The sequence below is a fragment of the Macadamia integrifolia genome, chromosome 12 (genome assembly GCF_013358625.1).
Source record: "Macadamia integrifolia cultivar HAES 741 chromosome 12, SCU_Mint_v3, whole genome shotgun sequence".
Taxonomy (NCBI): Eukaryota; Viridiplantae; Streptophyta; class Magnoliopsida; order Proteales; family Proteaceae; genus Macadamia; species Macadamia integrifolia.
Genome location: NC_056568.1, coordinates 12682602 through 12692915, shown reverse-complemented (window position 1 = coordinate 12692915; position 10314 = coordinate 12682602). Strand labels below are relative to the sequence as shown.

The 10314-nt window shown below is 38.2% G+C and overlaps 1 protein-coding gene across 1 annotated transcript; it reads left to right on the top strand.

Annotated features, from left to right (window-relative positions):
• The first annotated feature begins 8459 nt into the window (after nt 1–8459).
• Nucleotides 8460–9865, top strand: LOC122057463. Its single transcript, XM_042619572.1, has 2 exons — nt 8460–9308; nt 9409–9865. Exons 1-2 carry the CDS (start codon nt 8722–8724, stop codon nt 9419–9421), a joined length of 600 nt encoding a protein of 199 aa, XP_042475506.1. The 5' UTR covers nt 8460–8721; the 3' UTR covers nt 9422–9865.
• The last annotated feature ends 449 nt before the right edge of the window (nt 9866–10314 follow it).

Sequence of the window (10314 nt, the reverse complement as noted above, 5' to 3'; positions counted from 1 at the left end):
AGAAATCAATTGAGAGTGAAAAGTTGAAGTAATCTATTATATCTAGTTATAACCAAACGATTATTGTTTATAGCCCATAATCTATTATCAGAATTGATTATTCAAAAAAAAAAAAAAAAAAACCAATCCAGTGCACTAGGCTCCCACTACTGCAGGGTCTGAAGGGGAAAATGTAAGTAGCCTTACCCCTCCTGCGAAGAATCTGCAACCAACAAATTGCAATAGCGCAATTTAACCGTTGTACCAGAGCTCTCCCACAAAATAAACATAAATATAAATCTGCTAATAAATCTTGTATTCCCACCTCCTACCCAGATTGAAGTGGTCTATTATAACAAAAACCTCACAGACAAAAGGCCCAAACGCATGTCATCCAACCCAATAATAGTTGTCTAGGCCTTACCTAGGTGGGCAATAGGCAATTCTTGAACGCCTAGGTGACCAGTCGCCATATTGCTCAAGGCACCCAAACAGAAAATATGGGAAGATAAAGGAAAAATATGACGAAAAAAGGAGGGTAAATAACAAGAAGTAAAAGAGGGAAAATGGGGAGAAAAACCAAAGAGAATGAAAAAATAAAAAGAAAAATAGGGAGAAGCAGTAGCAGCTCTAATTATTGTCGAAAAGGTTGTCACAGTAGCCATTGCCGCCACTGTCCACAGCCATCAAAGCAGGAGGGAGGGAGGTGCGTACTGGAGCTCATGATGCCACCACCACCTCCTCTGCCAACAACATCAAAGAGGAAAAAGAAGACCACATGGGTTTCATTTGTTCAATTATAACTTCAAATGTGATATTTTTTTAATATTATACATTCCCCCAATCCCCCTCATGTCCACAAGTAAAGGAAATAACATTTTCATTATACATATAAACCCAACCTCAAAATTATAAAGTTAAAGATAGAAATATCATATTTAAAATAATGAAACCCCAATTGGTATATTAATGTTTGAGTCACCTAGGTGCCAAGGTGACAAAGCAGTTAGGCAACTATGAATCCAAAGTTCATTTCCACTAAAATAAGCCCATTTTTCTGATTTATCTGCATCACACTAGGAGAAAGGAGTAGATCTCATTTGCAGTTTGGGTTTTACTGTATATACTAAATCCTAGAAGGCTAGCAAATCCCAAATAGAACTCACCTTTCCATCCCAAATTTGAAAAATAGCAAAGACAAATTTAGCTTAAACAGAAATAAAGCGATCTGTACAGGGGTGGGACAACCTTGAGCACTTATGTGCAAGTCTCTTTGGACCTCTTTGTGCTTGCTTGCTTCTACATAAATCAGTTGATATCCTGCAAACCTACCGACTCACATGTACAAACATGTGATTTATTTTCACAAACATCTTTGTTAAGATAATAAAGGTTGTTTAAACTTTTTGGGTTTATTTAATTGTTGCGAAATTTACCACGCCACCCCCTGGAGAATGCCATAATGTTAAGACCACCACCTCTGTTTCACCAAATTATCATCAGACCCCCCTACTGTCAGTTACCGTTAAAGAATATACCATAGTTGCTGATGTAAGCAACATCAGCAACTATATTTTACTTTAAATACCAAAATTCCCTTATTGAATTCAAAGTCTCAAAAAAACCCTTACCAAAAGGTAATAGTTATTTACCTAAATTGATAGGTTTTGGACCCAATTCGAAGACCTAATTTACCATCTCAAATCGCCGCTATTGAACCACCGACGATCGGTCATAGCAGCGGCGGCGGCATCAGCGACGAACGACTTTGACCTTGTGGCGACCCACAGCACATCACGGCGACCAGCAGGACATCGCAGCAAGTAAATCAGTGTTTCTTCGCTGGAGTTGCAGCTTTAGTTTCTGGACTAAAATTCTACCAGGTCGGACAGAGTATTGGGAAAAAGTTCAAGAGAAGGTTTGTTTCTTTGGTTTTTCAGGGTTTAGAATTGTTTGGTTGTAGTGCTTATGCTAATCGGCTCCTCTACAGCCTCTGTTATGGTCCTTCCTTCCTTCCTTCCTTCATTTCACTTTTGTAGTTTAATTTTATTGTGTTTGGTATCTTGATGTGGAATTCTTTCAACGCTTTAGTTGAATTATGCCTTGGATCATTCTGGTTGGCTTCGCAACATGGGTTTTATGGTATTTATCTGAAATCTGAGAATCTGTATGAGTTTTAGTGAATTTGTGTTTCCTAAGGTAAGTATGGGGTCTGATATTGTCATTAGAAATGTTAGATGACCATCTATAGTGTATTGTCTACATCTTAGGATTTGCTAGCGCATGCATAATATTACAATTCAGATAGTCACATGGATTCAAAGTTAACTAGGTTGAAACATTAATCTTTATGCTTTCAAAACTGGAAAATTTTCCAAAATAGCATAAAAGCAATTGTGTTTGGCAAAATGGTCAAGGTTTCTAGTTCAACATGTCTAATTTGTCTCAACATCATGATGTCTGGTCAAAATCTTTGGAACATGGTCAATTACTATGATGTGCTGAAGCTTCAATCTTAGTGGTAGATGCTTGAAGATTTGACATTTGAGTGTGATTGATTGAATTGGGGTGTGCTGGTCATGTGGACTAGTATTAGCATGACAGTGACATAGTTAAGAGTGGAAAGAAAGCAGTGTAACCTAAGGTCCACCTTAATAGCCTTTGTGGTTTTGGTTTTCAGTTTCCCTTTCATTTCCTTAGTTTCAGTTTGATTCATTGGTTTGATGAGCTCAGTTAATAGTTTCCCTAAACTTGCCAAAATTATAGAATTCATTCAGCTTTCCAAAATTCAAAGGTCTAAGGAATCTATGGCTCTAAATCATCTGCTTTCAGATCCTATTTTTGGCTTGTTTCCCAACATATTGTCCAATTCACACCCATCTATGATTTAATTTGGAATTGTTAGAGAGTTGGACTGGACAGACCATGTTGGCGTTGGGTCATTTAAGGGGCCATCTTGAGTGAATTGAGTAAACAGCCCTTGAAACAATTGAAACAATTGTAGTTGATGAATGGGGGACCCTAAATGGAGCCAACTCATTTTATATTACTGGTGGAGAGTGTATCCTCTTCCATGAGACATTGCAAATTCATTTAATACCCATTTCTTGATAATGTGTCATATACATGAATGATTTTTTTTTTTTTTTTTTAGGAGGTGCATCTCAAACATCAGTAGAGATAAAGCTCTAGGTGGGGCGGCACCTTTGGGTTCTTTATTCTTTATAATCTGGTTCATTGTTGTTTATTTTTTGTTTTTAACCCTTTATTGATATCGGTTCCTTTTATGCTTACTTTTGCTTATGGTCTTATGATTTTTACTATTCATTTCTCAGTTTTCATTTGTAGGATGGAGCTATTTACGATGTATTACCATTATGAAGGGAAGATTGATCATAAGCTAATTGATAGAGAAAAATATGGATACTTTGACTTCTTGTGTGATGTTTATAGTATAGTACTGGGCCACATTCCAGATGGGATGTCTATCAAGTTTTCTAGTCAAGCTGTACTACCAAGTGATACAGAGAAAATTGATATATGGAATGATGAGTCTCTAATGCAAGTGTTCTCTATATTTGAAGAGGCGAGGATCATCAAAGTCTATGTAATAAATGTTAGGGTAATTGACAGTGTTTCTTCCAATGTGACAATTAATGATTATCCATTGAAAGTTGTTGGTAGAGACACTCAAAGAAGGAGACAGAGAAATGAGATACAGGATTTTGCTATTGGTAATGTGCCAATTATTAATCTGGAGGGTGATACAAATACATTGCTAAAGAAGACTATTTGGATGGGTGGTTCTTCAAGTATTAATGTAGACAGGAGTGATAAAGGCAAATCCATTCTAGAAGAAGAGGTTCATGATGTTCATGATGTTCCGGATGTTCAGGATGTTCAAGATGATGTGGTTGTGGAATTTTCTAGTGGAATTGATAGTAGTAATTCTGATTTTGAGGATGAAGATTGGAAATTGGGAAGCGATGATGGGTTTGAAGAACATGACAGTAGGAATGATGGAGAAAGGGAGTTGACTGAAGAAGATGTGGAGGTTGCACTAGGAGATGAAGTAACGAATGATGATTTATCAGATTATGACTCTGATGAGTTCCATGCACCACAAGTAATTACGGCAAGAATGGTGTTTGATGATCAAGGCAAAGTGAAGACAGAGGTGTTGTTTTATGGTTGTCCTTGTTAGCAACTCGGCCACGTGGCGATGATGACGTGGCCAATTTGGGTGACATGGATGAAAATGATGACATGGCAGTGTCCAGTGTCACCAATGAGATAACAGGTCTGCTTGGTATACATGAAATGGTTTGATACATCCTTAGTATGTGGTGCGGGTTTCTGGGTCAAAACTGGTAAAATAAACCTATTTATGCTCGAAAGCATTTTTGGCAGTGAAAATGACATTTTTGGAAGATCATTTCTTCATGAAAAAGATAGATTACAATTTATCTAGTCCAGTGCATCTGATTTTGTTTCATTTTGATACCGTATGAAGAAGTTACGGCATTTGTCACAGTCAAGGGTAGTTTCAACATTGAAGATGGATTTTTTAAGGGAAGTGTTCTCCATGTAACGATACGACAAAAATCCAATATTTCCAATGGTCCTGATTTCATCATGTTTCAATTCCGTATGAGAAAGATGCGTCATTAGAAAGGTCTAGGGGAATTTTGGTCTTTTTATATGGTTGATTCAGATGATCGGGTCTTCTGGAAAGTCGTAGAGCGTCCAGTCACGGTTCCAACGCACTTTGTTTCATCTCGATCAAATATTGTATGAAAAAGTTATATGTGCTCACGATTGATATGCTCTCGGAATAAAGCTCTTGCGAGCTTCCTCACGTATCCGGATCGATGCATGCGAACGTGGATCGAATTTTGATCTTGATCAAGGTGAGACGGGTGTCTTCGAAGTTCTGTCTACGAGGCTTAGGCTACATGACTGACTTTATGGTTGGTCAATAAGGCTTCGTGGCTGAGTAAGGTGAACTAGTACATGATCTTTTTCAGAGGCCTTCTGCTTGAAGAAAATGGGGCATAGAGAGAAGGCTATAGAGAGGCTAAGAGAAGAGCGACTATCAGGAGAGCCAGGAAAGCTAGCAGCTAGCATAAAGCAGAGCTAGTATCCATTGAAGCTGGATCGAAAATCCAAACCAAAAATTCATCAGTTGCTCTCGGTGTTGGGTGGATTTTTTGGAATTTATTTTTGAAATTTTAAGGGCTATTGTGTAATTTCAAGATTTTGAAGGTCTGAGTTGCAGGGGTCTTTAAGCACTGAAATATATGGTGGCAGGGGCTTAATTGTAATAAAGAAGAGTAAAGGAAAGTGAAATGGATGGTCTAGATTCGACCACGTAGGCTTGATGCCCATCCAAAGGCTACTGAGATTTTGGGCTGACATGGATGAGATAGATGCTTGCACGTGAGATTTGATTGGTTAGGTGCATAAGCCTTGATGCACTGGCGCTACACCTTATCAAGGTATGTTGTGGTGTTTTGCACATGTATAGAAGGTATAAAAAAAGATTTCGATCTTAAGGATCTCATGAGATTTGATTAAAGCCATCTTGAAGGATTCGGATCCAATGGTCGATAAGCCTTTCACTTTTGTGAGTGGGAGACAAGCTTTCTTAAAATTTGAAAAAGTAATCAATCAAAAATCGGCAACAAAAATTGTTGTTGACTACTGACGTCAGCATGACGTCATCAGTTGACTCCCTTATTCAAATCTTATGGTTGAGATTTGCTATCCATTATTTTAATCGGATGGTCTAGATTAAGAGATTCTCCTTGATGAGATCTACGGTTAAATTTGCACCCATGTTGTGCGCGTCACCGGTGTATCCTACGCCAACCTCTGAAGATTCCATTTTGAGTGTTCTGGTTAGTCCAACTTCAAATGGTCATATTTTCCTCATCTTAACTCCGATTTGAGTGATTCAAGTTCGAGATTCTTCATCTCTCTAAGCTCTACATACCAGAGGGAAGAAATCCAGTAGAGGGTTTCTGAGGTAGTCGAAAAAATGAGTTGAAGCTCGTGGAAGTCTAAGGGTTTTAATGAAAGACTTTCATCCTCTTGCACTTCATCTATAGCCCCCATGGAAGCTGCTGGAAACCAAGGCAGCAAGCTCTACTAGTTGTTGCCAAGAGAAAGAAAAATAAAATGGAAGAGAAGAAAAGAAGAGGGAAATAGAGAAGAAGTTTCTCCCTCTCTTTGTGTGTGTCTTGAATGCCTCTCAAGAAATATTTTCTCAAATCCAATTAATGGAGTTTGATGGTTCTTCGTGAGAATACTATTTCCCCATTAAAGCTTTATTTACAAGGAAGACTAGAAGATAAGTAGAGAGAGAGAGAGAGAGAGAGAGAGAGAGAGAGAGAGAGAGAGAGAGAGAGAGAGAGAGAGAGAGAGGAGTGTGTATGTGAATGTGAATGTCATTGTTGTTCCATAAAAGTAAAGACAAGGAGAAAAGAAAGAAGAAGAAGAATAACCTATAATTTGGTTCTTGTGAGTTACTTCAAGAAACCCAAGTGCCAACTGGGGTTGAAGCGTTGACGGCACCGAGATAACGTGGTTATGGTCTGCATCAAGTGGAGATCGACATTATTGCATCTCCGACGGTTACTCCTTGCCAAGGTAACCTCACTTTTTCCAAATTTTCATTATTATAAATCATTGTAGGCAAGATGCTTGATAAAATACCTAAGTGATAGTTGTAGTCTATTTGGGGGAAATTCGCATGTATGAGTGCTTCACTATAGGGCAATGTTATAAGTGCAACTTTATTTTTTTTGGTGTTTAGTGGGTGCTGGACACAAGGGCTATGTGTTCCTTGGTAGTTACAACTACTTAAACCTATTTGCCGTGGGTGCGGCCTCTCAGATCATTCTGAGAAAACTAGGGTGAAGACCTAGCCATTGTATGTCATTGGTGGAAACTGAAAATGTGTTCCCTTGGCTGTGGGTGCAGTCATAATTAGTATGGAGTAAATACTGAGTCCGACAGTGGGCATTACTCCGTGCATGTAGGCAACTGGCCGAAGCACGTATTTCTTATATTGTGGATGTGTATGCTCGTATTTGTATTGTGGATTGGAGTGCTTGGCTGTAGAATGGGTGTGTACATCTAGTAGACCTGACCACTTAGTGGTGCAGTGTGGATGTGCATACGACTATGTATGTATGTGACAGTGATTACTGTGTGAGGTTTATGAGACAGCTCTGGGCAGCAATACAGGCTATGTGAGTAAGTTTCGTGTAATAGTAAGAATGGTCAGTAGTATATATAGCAGCTCTGGGTAGCATCAGTAGACTGCGCTATTGAAGTACAAATAGTGATTGCCACATCAGGGGTACAGCTAGAAAATGAAAAAATATTTGGCACACTGATTCACCCCCCTCTCAGTGTCAATCGGGACCCAACAAGACGATGGCATGATTTTTTATGATGTCGATCACTTTAGGAATGATTTGAAAGAATTTGCAATCCAAGAGGGTTTTCAGTTGCTAAGATTGAAAAATGAAAGGACTAGGGTCACTGCTGTTTGTGCGGAGGATGGTTGTGAGTGGAGGATTCATGCTTCCCCTACTGAAGATAAAGTGACTTTTATCATTAAGTCATTTAATCCTAGGCATACCTGCTCTACGAGGAAAGATAGAAACCTAGATGCAACCTCAACATGGATAGCCAAGAAACTTGGTCCACAACTCAAGGCAGATCCCGAGCTCTCTACTAAAAGTATAAGAGCTATATTGTGGAAGGAGTATAAGATTGAACCAAGTTATAGGCAAATTTAGAAGGCACGAGTTATTGCCAAAGAAACCAATGAGGGTAATCATGCCAAGTCGTACGCCAAAATTCCAAAGTATGGAGATATGATTAGACAGACAAACCTAGGTTTTGTGTTTAAGCTACAATTCATTTCCAGAGATAACATGTCTGCTAATCCTATTTTCAAACGATGATTTATTTGTTATGAATCCTGTAAAGTGGGGTTTGTCAATGATGGTAAACCATTTATTGGGCTAGATGGATGTCATTTGAAGGGAAAGTATGGAGGCATTCTACTATCAAGAGTTTTTTTAGACAAAAACAATGGATTGTTTCCACTTGCATTAGTAGTTGTGGAATCTGAGTGTAAAGATAGCTGGTTGTGGTTCCTCGACAACCTATATATTGCATTTCATTCTAGCTCAGATGGCATGGGATGCCTAACATTTATGTCAGATAAGCAGAAGGTATCACTTGATGACTTTTATATATGTTTTTCTTTCTTTTTTTTTTCTTTCTTTTTTTTTATTAATTCGTATATTATGTCTTTACTTGAACATATTGATCTCATTATCTTCTTATGTGATGCATAGGGTCTAACTAAGGCAGTACGAGAGGTTTTCATTGACTCAAATACCAGACATTGTTGTAGGCACCTGTATGCCAACTTCAGAAGCAAGTTTGCAGGAGATAAGTTGAAGTCATTATTTTGGGCTGCATCAAGGGCTTACAAAGAAATTGAATTTAAAGAGGCATTGTCTGAGATTAAGAGCATTAGAAAGGACGCACATGATTGGTTGAGTGCAAATCCTCCCAATTCATGGTCTAGATGGGAATTTGATCATAGAGCAAAGAGTAACCATATCACCAACAATATGGCAGTCCTTCAATAATTGTATAGGACCATATAGAGACAAACCAATTTTATATCTCATCGACCAACTATGGATTTTATTGATGGAAAAATTACACAAGAGGTTTGAGCAAGCATGTTCGTATAAGGGGAGCTTGACACCAAATATTAAGAAGAAATTGGATGTCATCTACCAGCAGTCAAGATCATGTGTGGCATTATCTGTAGGTTACAATGAGTTTGAGGTGAATGATGGGTCTTCGAGGTTTGTGGTCAACTTGAATATAAGGAAATGTGGGTGTCAAGTGTGGGAAGCAACTGGGCTACCATGTAAACATGCAACTTGTTGTATTGCGTACAAGAGGGAAAGAGTTGAAGATTATTGTGATAGTTTTTACTCCCTTGGTAAATATATGCGAGCATATGAAAACATGATGCATCCACTTCCTAATATTTCAGAGTTGGAGGATACTAGTATTATGGGTGTGGTAGAGCCACCACCTTTGAGAAGGCAACCAGGGAGACCCAAAAAAGTTAGAAAAAGAGAGGTTGGTGAACCAGCTACTGGGGAGTATAGGAAGAAGTCTTCTTCAGTAATATGTCAAAGATGCAAGCTTGAGGGTCATAATAGGACATCATGTATGAGTGGTGCCGTTAGAAGGAAGAGGAAACGAACATCTAAACAGAACATGTAGGTACTGTTTTTATGAATTAAAACATTCCTAATTGTTTTTACTATGTTCACATTATCTTCACTATGAATGTGTTTCTCTGTTTTGTTTGTGTGGCAGAATCAAAATATAGTGGGCACTCAAACTAATGTCAATGTTTCTCAAAGGACTAGATCACATAATGAAGCAACGAACCAAATGGATAGTGTTCAAGCAAAGAGAAGAGCAAAAATGGTAGCAACTCATGCAAGGCGACATGAAAAGGAAGCAATGAAGTTGCAAATCAAGGATTAATTTTGGATAGTGAGCTATTATTTTAGGTTATATAACAATGAATTTCTTTTTGTGGGCTTAGTTTTATGTATTTGGTGGATGAATTGAAATTGGATGTAGATGCTACTTCAGTTCGTTTTTTTGGAGGACAGACATATGCTTTTGTTTTGGATGTAGATGCTACTATAGTTTGTTTGTTTGGAGAGCAGACACATGCTTCTATTTTGGATGGAGATGCTACTTTCTTTACTTGGCATCCCTATTATATTGTACAGTCAATTGATTTTTTGATATCCTACTAGTATATTTGGTTCTCCAGATGGGATGATGTAAATTGTAATGTTTGAACAGGTGAAATGAGTATGGGATTTCTGTTAATGGAACGGGTCTATGATGTCCAATTTTTTTTTTTATACTACCTCTTTCCTAGGTTCCAAATAAAGGTTTCTGATGTAGGTCTCATGGCCACCATGGACTAAGATACCATTTGTCTATGGTAATTCTGAGTGAGTTGATGACTGAAATGCCACCTCCTATGTAATTAGAGTCTAGTAGGCACATATCTAGAGACCATGTTCATATGAACTAACACAATTAATAGAGCTGCTTCAATATGTTGGAGGGTGAGTAATATCCACGCTTTATGGAAGTATAGTTCTTCTGTGTCTGATTTATGGTTCCATTTCTCATCCATGTCTCATGCTTTATTTTCCTTTAATTCCACCCCCCTTGATTTTACTATCCTCTGTTTAC

Bases quoted from the DNA above. Each gene is read 5' to 3' on its own strand.
- LOC122057463 (XM_042619572.1), top strand. From the start codon at position 8,722: ATGGAAAAATTACACAAGAGGTTTGAGCAAGCATGTTCGTATAAGGGG.